This window comes from Nesoenas mayeri (assembly GCF_963082525.1).
Source record: "Nesoenas mayeri genome assembly, chromosome: 6".
NCBI classification, from domain to species: Eukaryota; Metazoa; Chordata; class Aves; order Columbiformes; family Columbidae; genus Nesoenas; species Nesoenas mayeri.
This window is the reverse complement of record NC_137545.1, coordinates 21,044,350-21,062,914: the sequence shown is the minus strand read 5'-3', so window position 1 is coordinate 21,062,914 and position 18,565 is coordinate 21,044,350. Positions and strand designations below refer to the sequence as shown.

The 18,565-nt window shown below is 38.1% G+C and overlaps 1 protein-coding gene across 5 annotated transcripts in view; it reads right to left on the bottom strand.

Moving 5' to 3' along the window:
- LNPK (lunapark, ER junction formation factor) overlaps positions 1-17,994 on the bottom strand; it is a 58,860-nt gene extending 40,866 nt beyond the window's left edge. For 4 of the 5 annotated variants that reach the window (XR_013922286.1, XR_013922287.1, XM_080346922.1 and 1 more), the window contains exons 1-6: positions 17,927-17,994; positions 13,989-14,070; positions 12,709-12,753; positions 11,211-11,398; positions 7,854-7,912; positions 4,640-4,680 (exon numbers count right to left, since the gene is read on the bottom strand). Coding sequence is in view for 3 of the 5 variants with exons in the window: in XM_080346922.1 (XP_080203048.1) it covers positions 4,640-4,680; positions 7,854-7,912; positions 11,211-11,398; positions 12,709-12,753; positions 13,989-14,015 (360 nt within the window). In the remaining 2 variants the exon portion in view is untranslated. The remainder of the gene's footprint in view (positions 1-4,639; positions 4,681-7,853; positions 7,913-11,210; positions 11,399-12,708; positions 12,754-13,988; positions 14,071-17,926) is intronic. The other variant, XM_080346923.1, reaches the window with a different exon arrangement.
- Between the last annotated feature and the right edge of the window lie 571 nt (positions 17,995-18,565).

Sequence of the window (18,565 nt, the reverse complement as noted above, 5' to 3'; positions counted from 1 at the left end):
ATTACAAGCAGCAAACAAAAGCCTGTGTAAAATTTAAATACTATCTTTACATTTGCACACCAGAAGAAACTGGCTTGTGCACTGCCACAGCAAGCTCATTTATAAATGCAAATCAACACACTGACTTCTGGATTACTCGCCACCCTGAAGCACAACCTTGGAAAGGTGAACCTCATGCTGAGCACCGGCTCGCTAACACAGCAAACCGCTCTGCAGCTCCTGTTCTTTTTCATAATACACTCTTCTGAGATCCAAAACATTCCCCACAAAAACACCTGCTTTCCACCAAGGTCTAATTCATAGTATATTATTGTCAAGCTTAAATGCAGAGCAACCAAGTTCACAAGTGAAGTGTCTATGAAAGTTAATACAAGCCTAATTAGGGATTTTTCAAAGTTATTTTATGGAATTAACCCCATCTTAATAAAGTAGCATGGTCATGTACCACATTCTCTCCTGTGAATAAGTGCATGGATGGCTTCCTTTCCAACTGGCAACTAAACAGAATTCCTGTGGCAATGACATCAGTTGCCTATACTTAAAAGTAACATGAGTAATGTATTTTAAGCTTCCTGTAAATGTGATTTAGCTACTAAAAGTCTGAAGCATTGGCACAGTGTAAACTACTTATTTGCCATACTACCACGCAAGTTCTTAAATTTAATTACTCCGTATGTCAAATCCTATGGAGAGGTATTTCTTTATGTTCATACAAAGCCACAAGATTCATTTCAGTCTACCATGTAAGATATGCAAGTACACATAGCAAGAGTTTCCTTAAAACAGGAAATAAATCATTTAAGCCACAAGAATCAAGTGTACTCTGGATAGATCCATGCCAAGAGTAGAACAACCAAAGTAACTTTTGTGTGAAAAGAGCATGAAAGAAATACATAATTTTATCATTCAGCAGTAAATATGATTTTTAACCATATTCTGAACTTCTAATTGCATGTTTGCAGTACTCTAGCATATATTGCTTACGTAAGACCAGGCTTATACAACAATCAACTCCTAGTACAGTTTCTGTCACACATTGAAGGTTATTAAAATAACTAGTTTTCTATGCCTGCTTTTATGTTGCATTTTTTTTTTCAATTATTAACATAACTCCAAGGCAGCCTTGAAATCAGACTCTCTTTCTTGGAAAATTAACAGATGCAACTTTCTAAATTCTTACCTGAAATGGCTAAGTCTCGCCAGGTCTAATATTATGCTCAGCTTACTATAACAGAATACCTGAGCAAACTTCAGCCAAGTTTATTCTAACATTAGCAAAGTAATTACTACACTATCTTCACAACTCTGTCCTCAGGCTAAGAATTATCCCATCTTTAAGACTGCTGCTCCAGTAAAGTCTCCACTAATTCCCACTTGCAGCAGCCTAATACATGTCCTGTACCCTTGCTTTAATACGCTTAGCCTTCTGAACTTCTGTGTATAGATGATATACACATTCAGATTAAAGACTGACATCCTCATTAACTGAGAACTGAGGCCAAAATTACAGCTACACAAACACAACTAGACTTTCTCTTACGATCGAGGAAAGGAAAAAAAAGTTTGTATCTTGAAGTAGTGCCTTAATTACAGCTAATTAACTTAATGCATATCCCAAATCCATAAAGAAAACTTAAGGTGTTTTAAGGCATTCAGGAGTAAAAAAACTAATGTATAGAGTCAGTTCTGTGGAAAACCAGTATTATATCAACTTTGAGTTGAAGTACAGGATACAAAATATTAATGGCATTTCAAGATGAATTATCTATGTTTATGTTTGTCAGGTATTTTAGCCACATGAATATCCATGTGATTATGCCACCAAAGACCAAAGCCCTTTGAATAGAACTGAAGTTCTATTGAGCAGCTCATTGCACAACAAACAGGACATTGTATCTAGTAGATGAAGAGCTCACTCCGTTACGGGTACACTTCAGCATGTAAGTAATGTCACTAGGGAAAAGGTGGACCACACACCTGCAAAACACAAGTACTGTAACACCTTTCAAAAGGACAACTGTCTTCAATATAAGATTTTTCCAGCAATCAGGTAGCTGAGCTGCAATGAAGTATAAAACACTAGCTGTTGTGGCAGGCTGACTGCCTACACACATAAACAACAAAGACATTATTTACTTATCCCAGAGGCTTTGAGGATTGTAATGTAAGTATCTCATTAACTAATCCTATTTGCAAATTCAGTAGCGAATTAAATAGGGGAAAAATATCCTCTCCCCTTCCCATTTTTTCACTTGGTAAAGGTTTTCATTTTACTAAAAAGTAGCTATTGCTATAGTTATTCATAGCCACAGATAGTCTTAAGGAAGTTGATCCAAAACAAAACCAAATCTGAATATTGTCAAAACCAAATTATCACAGAAAGCAATTTTGTGTGTTTTTATCTAAAAGCCGAATTACATTGTGCCTCACTACCTGCATCCACTGTCAGCTCATTTAAACACGTTAAGTTTCATGTACGACGATCTAATTTTAATGCTTAACTGAATACCTTTAAATTATTATGAAACTCTCGAGTTAATCCTCTGAGTAAAAAACACCATGCCAATTCAAGAAGTTTCAATAAGTTTTCTGTTTCTGGTTCCTTGTGAGGAACGAGACACCCACAAGATGCTGATCATGAACTTTCTATTCCCCTCAGGTTGAGAAATAGCTGGATTATAGGCTGACTTCCCTGAACCTGGTTTTACAAATCCTATCCAGAAGTTCATCTTCAATGGTTAAAGCTTGACATGGATGTGGCAATTTATATTTCCAGGTTTAAACTGTCCATACTCACACTATAATTTCTATATTGTTCACAAAGCAGTCCTGCAGTTGTTTGATTTTTAACTATTGCCTGGTCTTCTGCAACATGTTGTCTTAATTTTTACATATACCAAATACACACACCTTGTTTCAACACCACCAATCCCAAAGTAAAAATCTCTCCCCTTTAAAACCCAGGTTTTTTTCCTGACTAATCTTTTATTCAATGCCTTTTCTCTGAAGAAGTGCTTCTCACATATAAAAATCAAACATCACTACTTCTTCTAGAATATGAAGATTTTCATGATTACAGAAAAAATAAACTTTAACTGAAATGAAGGCTTTACATTTAGGGCTCCAAAATCTGTTTTGTTCTCCATTGTGCTTTTTCTGTTCCAAGAACTTTCCTGCCAAAGCCACTCAATGACTATGTAAACTGGAGAAGATTTAACTAATTTCAGTTAAGCAGTTTTTGTAAAGTAAAATTAAAAACATAGTTAACATACTCATTTATTTTGGTCTCAGAAACTGTAAGCCTCTCTAACCCCTTTATACACCTCTCCAACCAAAAGACTTCAATTTAATAGATTCCTATTAACATAAAGATTAATAAATACTAGCAAATCCTCTTTACCAAAGGACAATGACATAACTAGGTTATACGTTATCATTTTTACATCTACATTTTAGAAGTGACAAAAAACAGAAGAAAATTAGTGAAAACTGTTTTACCTGTAAAGATCATGTAATACCAGACTCCTACCCAACTCCTCGCTGGTAGCTTTGTTGTAGGTTTTCTATTAATGTAGCTACCATGGCAAAATTCAGAAAGCATGAAGAAAAATTCATTTGGGAAACTCATTAACAATAAAGCTTCATAATACAACTTTAGGAGGTTTTTGGGGGGGAGAAAGGGCTGTTTTGTTGAGGGAGTGTTTGGTTTTTGGTTGGTTGGGGGTTTTTTGTGTTCTCATGGTGGTGGCTTTTAAGTTTTGCCTTGCAAGGCAGGAAATAAAGCCAACAACATAAGGAAACAGAGAACTTCCCTAAGGGATGATTAAGTAGAGAGGAAAGAGCTTTCAGTGTTACAAACTTCACCAAGAATGCAGGTTATCCAAGACTTGGAATCTTTTCCATACTAAATTTGTCTTACTGAGATTAAGTGTTGATCCAGTTGAAGCAAATACCTGGCATACACCAGTTTTATACCATTAACTCATCCACACAGCTCACAAAACAGATGACCTCAAGACAACTGATATGATTGATACATGAGAAGGAAGTTTTAGAGGAAAGAATGCAATGGAAGAAATACGTAGTACAAAAATAAGATGGAGGAGGATCAGAAATAAGTGGTGATGCATTTAAGATGTAAACAATAATATGTTATTTGAAAGGTAAATCCAGACAAGATGAAAGCCCTTTTTGCTCTTTACAAAACCATTAAGTAACAGAGTAACTATTGAAGATACAGGTTCACTCTAAGTTCTTAAATAGGCACAACATCAAACACGTTTCAGAATCCTAAAGTAATAGTAGTAGCAGTAAGCAATGAGTAGGTTAAAGCATACATTTTCATTTTCTGACAAAACTGAATCACTTTACATAGATCTAGGAACACTAAACCAGTAGGTTTAAGCTGAACTACAAGGAGACAGTTTACTCTCATAAGCAAGCAGTCTTTTATAATTTTGGGGTAAGGAAAGTCTTGTGTGGTACTATAGAGAGTATAAAAAAACCAGAGGGGTGGTAATACTTTCACCTCCCTCTCTCTACTCTTCATCTATACATTACAATCAAACTCAACTTGTACAGATGCACAAAAACACCTTAGCGGACCATAACAACTAGCTTTTCTTGAAGATTTACTTACTATTTTTTTCTTTTGAGACTTCAAATCTTCCAGTTCATCATCTAAAAGAAGGACACCATACATTAGTTTTCAAATATAAGCAGTAATTTTAGCACACACTAGACATTGACTTTGCCCTGTGAGATCAGGAAAATTTACACCTTGACCACTACCAACCCTAGAATACTAGTAAACTTTGCATAAAATAAAGTTTTTATGTGAAAATAAATTAAATACTGAAATTGCTTATAAATTATAGCCCACTGTTACCACTTTACAGTTATAATTATTAAAAAGTTTTATGTATCATTTCCTTATTAACCAAACCAATTCTAGCCAGTGGCCTGCTTTGACCTACATTAAAACTGGCACAACAATGGACCCAATACATTTAATCTCATGAGTCAAACTACAAGAAAAAAAAGCTTGAGGTCTAAGTATTAATATATCTATTTGAGTACCAGATTTACTGGCTTCAGTATTTCATGTAAGCCTCTTAATACAGGCTAGTTTCAAATGCCAGGTCAATTCTGAGCTTCAAACCTCAATCTCATTCACCCTCTTGATACTTTCAGACTAGAGCAAAATCCTCAGTTTTGCAAGAAAAGCTACCAGGTCATTTTACTGCTAAATGTTAAGAGAGCCTGTTACAACTAGTAGGAACAGTACCTAACATCTCTAAAGGGAATGGAAATACAAAAGGTCAAAGGCACACGGGATTTTCCTTTAAGTCAATGCTTGCAGCTTGGCACTCATGGAAAATTCCCTGTAATAAACCATCGCCTAATATAGAAGACATAATCTTGATAAATCTGTTTGCTACTACCTCCTTCACAGCAAGAAGAGTTTAACAAAAAACTTTATAACTTTTCCCCTTCTCAGCTCTACTGGACACCAGCCATTTGCTTCCTGTAATCTATAGCTATTTTCACCCATTTTTTCAGTTGTTTTTTTTTTTTTTACTAAAACCTTCATAGAACTACAAGAAACAAAACCCACCAAACTTTTCTATATCCTTATTTACATACATTTAAGTATGCCATACACACTTTTTAAAAACACATATTTACTTGAACTCTTCCAGAATGTAAAAGCTCATTTTGATAGAACAAACCACTTCATTAAATGTTCAAAATACTAAAACTGGGCATGCACATATTTGAAAATTTATGCAATGAAAAGTTAACTGCAACAATTCCTTATTAAGAAAAATAGGACATGGAACAAGACCATGTTTAGTACTGAGCTGGACCACAGAAGATAGACAATTTCACGAACTGTGCATCTTCAAATTAATACTCTCTTCCACCAAATTTTACATTCATATTAGAACTCAGCTTCTCACGCAGCCCAACACAGATTAACACCTTGAAAAGCACCGCAGGACAGAATGGTGTCATGCAGACAAAGAGGGTCAGCTGTTAACAGTTACTTAAGAAACAGAAGCAGCTTTTGATACATAAATGCCTAGAACATCTTCAAAGGCAGCCTCCCACAAAGCAATGCAATCAGTTTAAAGTGTGGAGGTTTGTTGCTGGTCACTTTACCTCCTGTGTTCAACAAGAACCTCATGAAACACCTGCACCTTCAAAACTGGCCAAATGGCAATTATTGCAAAACACTCTCAAGAAATCAATACATTTCATCTTAATTAAACCTACAGAAAAGTAGAGTTCATACTAGTGAAGTCAATACCTGCAAGATACCTCATTTATTTTTCCCAAACTTTGGGACAGATCAGACTAAATCCTCAACAGTTGTTTGCCTGACCAGTCTTAAAAACTGAATTTCATCATCTCCCTACATTACATTTCCAAGTGTCTCACTAGGAATTTTCCTCATTCAGAGCATGGTTCTCAAAACTGGTGTATGCTGGTCATGCAGCACAGAGCTGTATAGTATTAAATAATAATCTCCAGTGATTCTATGTGTTATATTAACTTATCCCAGAATAAAAGGCCAGCTTTGAGCCACTCAGTTGCCAGTTTGTGCCTTCAGCTACATTTTCTCCTGCTTTATGCTGTAACTCTTGCACTGTGCATTTGATTCCTTGTTTCCACTTACAGGACTTCTATATTTGAGATAAAACACTTCATTTCTACCTGATCTCTAGAACAATGCAGAAATAACTCCTTTTGGAACATCCTGACACCTAAAACCTTTTATATACAAGTTCAACAAAAGCACTAAACTTACTTGTATGCTAACAGCAGCAATAAAGACATTTAAGCAAACCAAAAAAACATACATACATTTTTTTCCTATCCAGCCATGAAATGCAAATATATATTCACCTTAGAAATGAATCACACAGGACCACAGAATACATAGACAATTTTATTTCTACATAAAAATGTATATTCTATGCTTGCATATCAAATGCAAACATTAAGTATAGAAAAACTTCAAAAGTGATGTTTAACTCATAAGATGTCACAAATTAAATACATCATGTTGTTCTGCAAGTCATAAAACATAGTGCAACATTGAGGTTTTCCTGTATTATTGCTCGCATCACCATGAGATATTGTTACAGGCTGGACTGCTTTCAAAGAAAATCTCGAATTCTAACTACTACAGACAAGTGCCACAGATGCAGTTTTTAAATTTTGCATTAGAATGCATCTACATGTCCTTCAACAACTTATATATATATATATTTGAACACCTGCATTACTTTTTGGTTTTGTCCTATGACTCCCAATTTTCCTTAGCTCTCAGAACAGCACAAAAACACACCACCTGCTGATTCCTTTTCCACTCTTGAAAACATGAACATGCTTTGGAGAACTTGGGAGAAAGAAGCTATATTGACAAATAAATGAAACACATCTGCTGTAACTCTCCTCTCTCATACATAAAGATAACAGTTTAAGACTGCTGAAATACTTGCAAGTATTAAGGGAACTACTCTTTCCTTTCCCTCACTCCTACAGTACATTTTATTCCATTACATTTTGAAGCATGCAAACACAGGAGAAAGTTATCAAAATTTTTTAAGTGAAGTGAAGTGAAACATTAAGCAGTTGCCTTCCAGTTCTTTCAAGAACTATGTGGCAGGAACAACAGTTTAGCTAATGCTACCCATTTCAGCATCGGCCGAAAGGCTACTCTTCTTTTCCTGGAAGCCAATCTAGCCAAAATATTTACATTTTCATACCAAGTGTCATTCCCAACTAGTTCCATATTGTTAAAAGAAAAAAAAAAAAGAAAAAAAAAAGAAAAAATTACTTACTATTCCTTTTTGTCCTTTTGGAAAAGAAAAAAATGAGCAGTGTTCTTATACACCAGATTCTTTAAAACAGAAAAAAGAATTATATTAGTTAAAATATATTATTGTAACCATTTCTGAAGTCATTTAGCAAACAGAAGACTTACCAGATGAGATTTAACTTTGAAAATAAAAAGAACAGAAATCTTCAAACCATAGTTACACAGGAAACTACAAATTAAATCAGCACCTTGATCTAAATAAATCCTCCTGTCTATTAAAACCTAACCAAGTATTACTATATGCAGAAACACTAAGGAAGCAGCAGCAGCAAGTAATATCATTGCTTGCCAAAATGTTCAGTGGGAACTCTTTAAAACCAAGGTATGTACAGCTAGCTGAAAATTACTTAGTTATCACTTCTTATTTGATAGATTTATGACACATGTTATCTAGAAAACCAAGCTCACCAGCTAAGGCCCAAAATTAAGACCCAGGAGATTTGCAGGAAGAATTTGATACCAATGAAACCCACAAGACATTGCTACTGTTACCAATGCTCTCCCAAGCAGAGTTAACCGACCTGACCCCTGGTGATTGTACAGAGCTCTCAATCCACTCAGTTTCCATAGGGTTTCAGCTGACTTGCTCAAACAACAGAGCAGTTCATCTGTGTTCAAGGTAAAGTTAAACTGATCTGACCATTTCACATTTGAAAGGTCTCTCTGAAATCATCAGGACTCCACTTGTTTTAAAGCTTAGAATTGCTTACAATTATTAAGTTGACGCTTTTCCTGGCAAGTTATTTGGCCTAAGCCAAGAGGCAAATCTCATACTTCAAGCCCTTCCAAGCACCTTATCCAAAACCCTCCTAGTGCCAAGCACTATATAATAAAGCCTAAAGTAGCAGCATCTCGTTTAAGAAAAAAAAGCTTAAAGGATAGAAACAGTCTGTGAATAACAGTGTGAAAAAGCAGGCAAAAGACTTTGAGATTCCAAATAGAGTTTCAACTTAATTCATAAGAACATCTTTTGCATTTATACAATGGCTGCCCAGTTCACAATGCTTTCAAGTATTAACAACACAGCCTGAGTCAGGTAAGTTAGACAACTGGAATGCAAGAGTAACCTACTCAAGGTCAGAGACAGAGAAAGAAGTTGAACACTATTCCATGTTCAAAGGTGTGCTGTAATACCTACTTGAAGAATATGGATAGCTTTGCCTGCTTACACCATGCAAGATGTCTTTTCATAAAGTATCAAAAGAAATAAATGTTTTAGAGGGTTTCAATTGCTTTTAAGACTGTGTTACACAGGCAAAAACATTTCTTTTTTATTGTATGCTTAAAGAGTCTTCTACCTAAAACTAAAAGACATATGGTAGGACTTCATGAAATAAAACACTTCCTCATTAAGAATTTTGAGGTGAAAGTTTAATAGCAGACCACTTCAGAACAATTTTACAAAATAAAAACACATTTTCCTGAAAATCAGAATATGCAAGATGAAACAGAAATGAATTCAAATGAAAATCATTTCAAGAAGGGCATCCTTCTAACATGCTAATGTATTTCTTCAACTTTTCAGATATTTCAATATACACTTAAAATTAATGATGTTATATATTCCCAGAATTTAACTCGTCTACCAGCATCAGTAACTTGCTGAGACCCTGAGGGAATGACCTAAGGCAGAAATAAGTTGGTGACTGACTGCAAGCTAGAAAAGGCAGACACATTCCAGTTTGATTAGGGCTGAAAAATCTCTAGAGCTATTACTGGGTGGCCCCAGGCATTCAGCGTGGAGTCACCTCTTGACCGAGAACAAAGACAAGCTGGCAGTTGCTTGCCATTCATATCTGCCAAAAAAAGCTGAAGGGGAATAGCTTAAAAATCAGATAAACAGTTGCAAGTCATAAGAGAACACCAGTCTAATTCTGAATGTTAGTAAGTCAATATCCAATTCAGACTCTTACAGAAACCCACTTTTCAAAGAAAAAAAAGCAGCAAAAACTGGAAGACAAACTAGAATAAAAATCCAATGTCAAAATCCACACCACAGCACTAGAAGCCACCACCTGCAGTGTTTTCATTTCTACACAAATCCTAACACCTCAGTGAATGGAGGCTGGTGATACTTTCTCAGAAAAGCCTTCCCTGTTCGCATGAGCGAGCCTCTCATGCTAACAAAGACTCAAATCCTTGTCCTTAAGAACAAAATCAATTCATATTGCTGCCAAAGATTAATTTGAGGTATAATTTCTTTACTAATCGTTTCCAGTCAATATATTGCTGCCCATGTATCTTCTCCACAGGATAGCACAACAGTAGCATATTAGTATATTAAGCACAACACAGTGTGACACACAAAGAGCATCAAGTTTAGGTGTTTTTTTTTTTTTTGCATGTTATGCTAGCTGACCCATACTAATCAAACTTAAAGCCCTAAATATTTACACTCAACTTCACCTTTCAAGTCTAAAGGTAGGGCACTGACAAGTCAGGTTATTATACAAAGATGCTTTGCAAATACGGACAGTATTTATGATGTTCATTTCAGCAAATTAGTGTTTGCATTGTGCTCCCCATTGCCAAGAAAGATGCTCAGTAGGCTGCTTCTCCTCCTTGATGGTGTGGGGGAAGGGGACTCAGGGAAGCAGCTGTTTAGTGAAGAGGAAGTCCATTTTGTTAATTTTTAGAAAAGCAGTGTTCTTAGAAAACAAAAGCCACTCGTGAGGATGAGCAGCCAATTAGCTCAGCAGAACAAAAAAAGTCAATAATACATTCTCCTATTCACATCCAAGTACATTAGGATATTTTCTGGTTGAAGGAAACGGTCAATAATTTTCCAGAAAAATAGTTAATTATGTAAAACTAGTCCTCAACATATTTAGGGTCATGACCTTTCAAGTCACTTCTGTGTTAACAGTCACCTAATACGTAAGTTTCTCAATTCATTGTATTTTTTTTCCCCAATTTTATATACTGCATTCTACATAGAATTGACATATATTATGTCACTTTCATACAGTAGTGTTACTTTTTCCAACTAGAAGTAGAAATAAAACAAGATAATGCTCTTCTGACTATATTACAATACCTTGCAGCAAGTTACTCTCAACCCCTAGTATAATCTTGATAAGGCAAGTAATTTTAGATGCTAACATCTTTTGATGGCAAGACTTAGTTCTACACAAGAGACATTTCCCTTAAAGTGTCTGCATAACTACTTGGATTTATTTAAAAAAAAAAAAAAAAAAAACCAGCAAGTTATGACAACTCAAGGATTGTCAAAAACAAACTCAAACCCCTGCAGAGATCTGTTTTCCATCTCCTTTTTTCAAAGAGACAGCTACTAGGAAAAAAGGGTGTATTTACTTACATCAATGGAAATGCAAAAAATGGAAGTGTCATAATCAACCTTGCAGTCCATTCATCAGGAAGATACCACAAATACACAATTAAGCAGGTGATAAGGTAAAGAAGTGAAGAGTAGAGAAGGAGCCTTCCAACCCATAGTTTCTGCAGCCTCTGATTTTTTTCTCTGAATTCTTCTAATGCCTGTATTTCCTGTAAACAAATAGTGTTCAACCACATTAGTGAAATTAATAAGTGACTTTACTAAGTTGCCTTTAAGTGTTTGCTAAAATTAGCCATATCAATTTGATCCTTGATTAGAAAAGTCAAGCAGCTTTTTGATAAATGACAATATTTGCCCAACGATAACTTTCATAGCATAAATACATCACACTATTAAGGTTATGATATGAGCCACTTGCACTGTATTAGCAGTAACACAACACTAGTGGGAATATTGCAAATCAGCACTTTTACCTATTTGTAATGTGTTAGTATATTTGGGGCAAGTGGAAAACGCTAATATCTTACAAATGGTAGTCTTCATGATCACATAAATCACTACCAAACATACTTTGTGTCCTAAAGTTTTCATCAGGCACCTGTAGACTTTCAAATGCGTCTAATACTTTTCTACTAACATGGGAAATTGCTGAAACCTTTCCATCATTTCACGTCTTTATTTCAGTATTTTCCTCACATTAAGAGCAACATCCTGAACACAGAATGGTTTGGGTTGGAAGGGACCTTAAAGGTCATCTAGTTCCAACCCCTCTACCATGGGCAAGGACATCTTCCACTAGAGCAGGTTGCCCAAAGTCCCATCCAGCCTGGCCTTGTCTGAATGATATTTTTGGCATATTAATAAGTAACAAAGCAATGTTCCGCTGTGTTACCATTTTGACTGCATTTTAAGTGACAACAGGAGTACTCCCACTTTCATTAAAAGGAAAACAAAAAAATATCAACAGCATATTTCAAAACAGTTTCCCCATAGAGTACAGACATCTGTCACAAAAGCTGGCTAAAAGAAATCACAATTGATTACTGAACCGTCGATACAGTTGTTCTGTCCCTAACATTACTTACTACCACTACAGCTACAACTCTTACACTTGAAACCATACATTGAGGCTTCTCTAATGAGCCTGAGAAATGGAACTTCGCATTAGTGACATTTTCCATTACATGGGAGTTTAACCACTAGTTATAATTAAATTGTGTAATCAAGCCAACTTCACATTCATTCCCACTTCAGGCTCTCTAAATAAATATTTAAACTGTAGTTTCTTACTATCTATTATACAGTATGGTGGTGTTTTCTTTAAATGACTAATACTAAGTGGGGAAAAAAGGTAGCAGTCAAACTCAGAATCTCAGGTACATCCAAATGGAGTAACTATCAAAATAATTTAGAATTCCATTTCAGCATTCTACCAAATGTGAAAGAAATATATGGCCAGCAAAAAGGATCCACATTTCTAAACAAAAATCAAACAAACATCCAGAAAGCAAATACATACCTTATCAAGTTTTTCTAATACTTCTATGGTGGAAGGTTTTGCCTGCTTACAAGGGCAAGAACAAAGATGTTACTCACTAGAAAAAAGTCAATATTCTGAGGATTACTGTATATTAGCAGTTTCCTAATTTAAAAAAAACACACCCACTCATAATATATTAATATATTACCTGTGTTACATAAAGGTAAGAAGCTTTCTAGTACAGTAGTGACAAATAGAAGGGACTGTAATAAACCACTATTTAACAGCTTGTATTACTATTAACTGAAGGCTCCTCTCCTACACCACAAAAGACAAAAACCTACAAGTCATGTACAGCAGTAATGGATGTGTAGGTGGGAAGTAAAGCAAGGAGTGAACTGATGAGTGGAGAGAATGTGCAAACCAAGATAATCTATACAGGAAACCCTTAACCTGAGAACATAAGGTTTTTATTATTATTAATTCCACACAAAAACACATGCTCCAAATAAATTATAAGTAACTGCAAATAAGTGTTATCACCTCCAGTAAAATTCCCTTAGCAGCACCTTGGAATCTACCCTCTAGGAATCCTTCCTAATTTCTCAGAAGTATAAAGCCACAACCTTTTCCCACCTTTCAGGCCATAAATTCAAAAAACAAACTGCACTGCATCACCATGCAAGAGAGTTCCTTTCTATTACATATAACTGACATTTCACCTGAACTTTTGCCTGTAAAGAAGTTTCATATGGTAGACCCTGAAATCAACTGATAATGACTCACACCTGACAGGAAAGTAGTCAAAAACCTCATGCCTCTTCCTCAAATTCAGTACACTTTTCAATAACATATAAGCCAATAAAACCAGTTAGGAAGAGAGACTTCTATGGGTATGAGTAGCTATCAAAATATTTGTTGAAACAGACATAATGTTATTCTGATTGTATCTATTTCGACCTAAAAGAGGCACCAATCTTTCAAGTTACACATGCTGCTGTATCTATCCCAATGAAGCACCACAAAACTATATAGGGGTTAAAACTGTATTTTTATAAGTTAACAAAACTAGTGCCAGGCCTGATACTGCAAAGGAAATAAAGGACAACCACGCCATTTCACAGTTTTGGGATTTGTCAAAGAATATTTTTGGTCATTATGTCTCACTACTGGACTTTTAAGTGACATATTTAAAGGGAAAAGTTTAGCACCAACATTCAGCCAGCATTAACAGTCAACCAATAAGTATAAGAAACATGTCCTGCATGCTCCCATCTTCTAGACTAAAGATTACTATATCATTACATGGTTTTACTTACCCTCCATCTTGAAATTAATCCACCCATCTTCTATTGTGGACAAATGTTGGCAGAGCTATCAGTCTTCTACAGGAATTCACAGCTAGAAGTGAAGCATTAAGCACTTAGAAGCAATCTAACAGCATAGTCCAAGATTCACAAGTTTATTCTAATATCTACAGGATACAAAATATCACATAAAGCCATTGCCTAGTAATCTACCTATGCTACTTCAAAATCCACCCTTCTGTTTCACAGGCCATCTTTAAGTCAGTTGATTAGCCCTGACGTGGCCAAAGTTATTCTTACTTTGGAAATATTTAATCAGAACGGAGTCCTCAAAAACAGAGACACAAAATAACTACTAAAAAGCCACCAAAATCCTCCAGCAGAAAAACAATTTTGAAAATTATTAAGCAGGATTATTTAAGAAATTGATTTCCAATTATTTCCTTTGCTACTCATAAGCATAACTCTCAGTGTTCCTTTTCAGCTGCCACTCCAGGCATCCAGCATTAATATCCTACTATTCATGAGAAAGTTCCAATAAATCTACTTTCTCTTCATACTCTCATCAACACAAACTTATTGTATAGCCCTGTTGTTCTTCCTTTGTATGCTCAGTTTTAAGTTCAAATAATCAGTTTCAAATAGATTTCACGTGCTTTATGAAAGCACTACCTTGTCAGATCCTTACACAATGCACAGTGCAGTCACTGGTATGTCAAATGGCCCCAAAGCAACTCCATAGGTGCAAAAGTAGCTCAATCTCACCCCACACAAACCTGGAACCCAAGAAGAGCACTAATTTGATTATCTGGGTCTAGGTTCCTGAAACAAAAGCATAGCAACTTTCCATCAGCAGGTAGTTGGAATCAATTGACTCAAAACCTTAGGATGGCAGAATTTCCCTCCAGCCACTTAACTTTGAAGTTTTCACACAGTTCATAGCAACACAAACAGTAAACTAATGCTCAGTCACAACTAGGGCTCAAACCCTTTTAACCCTGGAATGAAACAAAGGCTTCTTAAAATAAAGCACTGATCCAGCTAGGCAGGAATGTAAGTGGTTATCTTGTTTACTGAGCTACCTTTGGCCAAAAATTGAAAGATAAAGAAACCTAATCTCAATCCAAATGTCTTCCCAAATTGTCTGAAACTGTCAGAACAAATTACTATAATATAGGATACACATTGCTCACTAGCACAAACACTACTGTAGTATGGTAACCTCTTCACATTTTAAGAAAGCCAAGGACTTCTGAATCTGGAACTATAGGCCTACGATTTCCAAAAACAATCCTTAATGATAAGGAAATCTGATTTTGAAATGCCACCAAAATGAAGCTAAAACAGATGAACAAATTAGCTCTGCTGCTGTCAAATTACCAGCACAAAGGGGTGAGCTACAAAAAAAGCACAGTTACCCCTTGGAGTCTTGAACGAACTCTCAAAACAATCACTACTACAGCAACTCACCTCAGTAGAACAGTAGCAATATTTTTATCTTTCAAACATGGAACATTACTGTTTTCTAACACTAAGAATCTTATGCAACTGTCACTTTGCAGTCACAGGCAAGTTTTTGTATGACGATCATTGCAGAACTGAGCAGACGCTTTCTTTGCAAATTTTTCTACAGGGACAGATAGTATCTTTATCACAAAACAACACAACAACTATGTCAAATAGCCGATCAAGAAGTTTGTAAACTTAGCACACAGTTCCCAGATCTAATTTGCTTCCATAGTATTGCTGCTGTTGTTAGGAGCAATGGTAGCTTTGAGTTCTGGACATACAGAGACATGGAGATGCTCCTGTTGGGCTTTTTGTGTGACATTTTCCTTCAGGCCATAGTTTAAGAACATCTGCAATAAAGTGTTATAGGATCTTTTGGGCACAGGTTATCCATGAGCCACTGATGACACCAAACTTTGTCAATAACACATTCACAGTGCTATCTCTACATATGTTTTTCAAAATATCTGGCAAATACCTGGAAGGAAAACAGGTCTGACAAGTGCCATCATGCGCATAAGTTTACATGAACTATGATGCTGACGGACTTTACATATACAGCTCCATAAGTCAGTAACATTACCAAAACCCTTTCCAAAGAGGTATTAAGGGATTAGGGCCACTAGATTCACATGTATAGTTTAGTCACCAAATCCTTAGTTCAGAGATGGAGAATTTTCCATGGTTTCTTTGGGGTGCCTCAGATGTCTTCACTTCCTTCTCCTCTTTTTGACACAACAACACAAATTGCCTTCAATTGCTTCAAACTCTCCTCATTCCTCCACACCTGTTATTCCACATATCTACCACTAATATCCTACTGTTTATGACACAGTCCTCCTTCCACAAGTCTCCTTCCTTCCTATGCTCCAACCATCTAATTATTGCACAACACATTTTTCGTTCCAAAGACTGCACTTCTTTAGCTGTCCTTCCCTCTCACCACTGCAACTGAACTTATTTCCACAAACATTATCACCCATTTAATACACAAATAAGATAGCTGCAACATTACTTAGCCCTAGGCTTAAAACAGAAAACAGAAGCATTAAAAAACACAATGTAGAAGCATAAAAAAACATTCTTTCCAATTTTATTATCTGACTCCCAAAAAAATGTCCTGATAGCATCTCCTCTATCCCAAAAGTACACAATTCCATCAGTAAAAAGCAAAGCGGAAGTGCCACAGTAAGACTACTAGAGCAGAAAAAGTTTCTCTTTCAAAAGAGGGATGAATCATGCACAATTACAGAAGTCATCCACTACCCTATTCCGCCAGATGGAGAAAATAGTTTGATGATCTCATTACACATTTATCAAGTCAGTCCCAAATTTCTCCAAGCTTGTTGTTGATGTTTTAAGATGAAAACCTCTCCAAAAAAAATCAGTCTTCAAAATTAATTTTAATAACTGACATGCTGAAATTCAAGACTAAATAACATCAAGACAAGTCATAGTTAAAGAAGGCAGTTAGAAACTTGAAATCAGGCTTTGTATACAGACATATAAACCTTTCCCCTGAAGGAAGGTGGAATGCTCTTTAAATGAGGTTACTTGTAAGCTTAGTGACTTCGTTTAATGTAAATATTTTCAGATATTTACCATTATAAAGAACACAACTTCTACCTTTCAAGTCAAATCTCCACTTTTGCTCACAAAGTTTCCACCTAAAATTCATATTCAGCCACAATTTACTGATCTCAGAAACGCCCACAGTGACCATAAAAAGTTTATCCAGATATAAGCATCGTGGACAAGGGAACAAGCAAAACAATAACAGAAGAATCACCCAGCACCTACTGGTAGCCTGTTCTAGCACCTCTCAGTTAAAACAGGACAGTGAATTTTGTTCATTTTAAACTTCATTTTCAGCTGTTTCTGTTTGGAAGTGCCCTATGGAGGTATTATGCTTTGTAAAGCCTTAATTAGAAAGGCAAATTAGTTCCCACACAGAGGCTCCAAAGCGATGGAGCAAGCAGTGGGTGTGTCAGGCGCTTTATTTGAAGTCCAGCCTTGTTTTGAAGCCTGCGAGAGCGGCCGCCCGAGGGCCGAGCCCCGCGGGCAGGGGCACAGGGCCGCTCCGCTCCCGGCACCTGCCGCCCGAGCCAGCCGCCCGCTGCGCCGGGAAAGTCCCATGGCCGCGCCGCCGCCCCCTCCCCGCACTCGCCTCTTCTTCGGACGCAGCGCCCCAGCCCACCGCCGCTCCGCGCCGCCCCGCCCCGCCCCGCAGCAGCCGCCCGGCCGCCCGCGCCGAGGCGGGAGAGGTCGAGAGCACCGGCCGCCCGCCCTGCGCCGCTTCGCTCCCCCGGGGACGTGGGCCCAAGCTGGGCCACGGGCAGCGCCGGGCGCCCCTCTCCCGCCGCCCCGCCCACGGCGGAGCCAGTCCCCACCACCGAGTCGCTGGGGCCAGGCAGGGCCGCTCCTCCCCCGCCAGTGCGTACCTGCCGCGGGCCCGGCCGCGCATCCCGCCGCCGCCCGCCGAAGGAGGGGCCGAGGCGCCGCGGCTGCGCTCCCATCAGGCCCCGCGCCACCTCGACAGCCAATGAGCGCCTTGCTGCCGCAGGGCGCGCTGGAACGGGGAGAGGCGGGGCCGCTTTGTGATGCGGGGGGCGGGGCGGGCGGCACGGGAGGCTGGGGGCACGAGGTCGTACCTGGCCAAGCCGACGTGGCGCCTGTCGGAGGTGGTCACCGCCGCCGCCACTGGCGGGCTGGAGAGGCCGAGCCCGTCCTCCTGCGGCTCCGGTAGTTATTTACAGAAAAAATAGTGTTTTAGCACTAAAACCTGGGAACACGAGGGTGGAGCTGCCGTGGGAAGGTTTGCAGCAGCCCCCTGGCACTGCCGTGCTCGGCCTCTGCCGGTGCAGCCGGTGCTGACCCCGGTGCTGACCCCGGTGCTGACCCCGGTGCTGGATGTGCTTGCTCGCGGCAGGCGCTGAAGTCGCCCCGGGGTCACAGAGCGGCTGCGCTCCCTGTCCCTTCCGCGCCCCTCGGCAGCCCTGGGGCTCGCTGGGGAAGCAGCAGCACTCTCTATTTCTTTAATTTTCATGGCTGTAATAACAGTGCCCTCTCTCCCGGTGCTC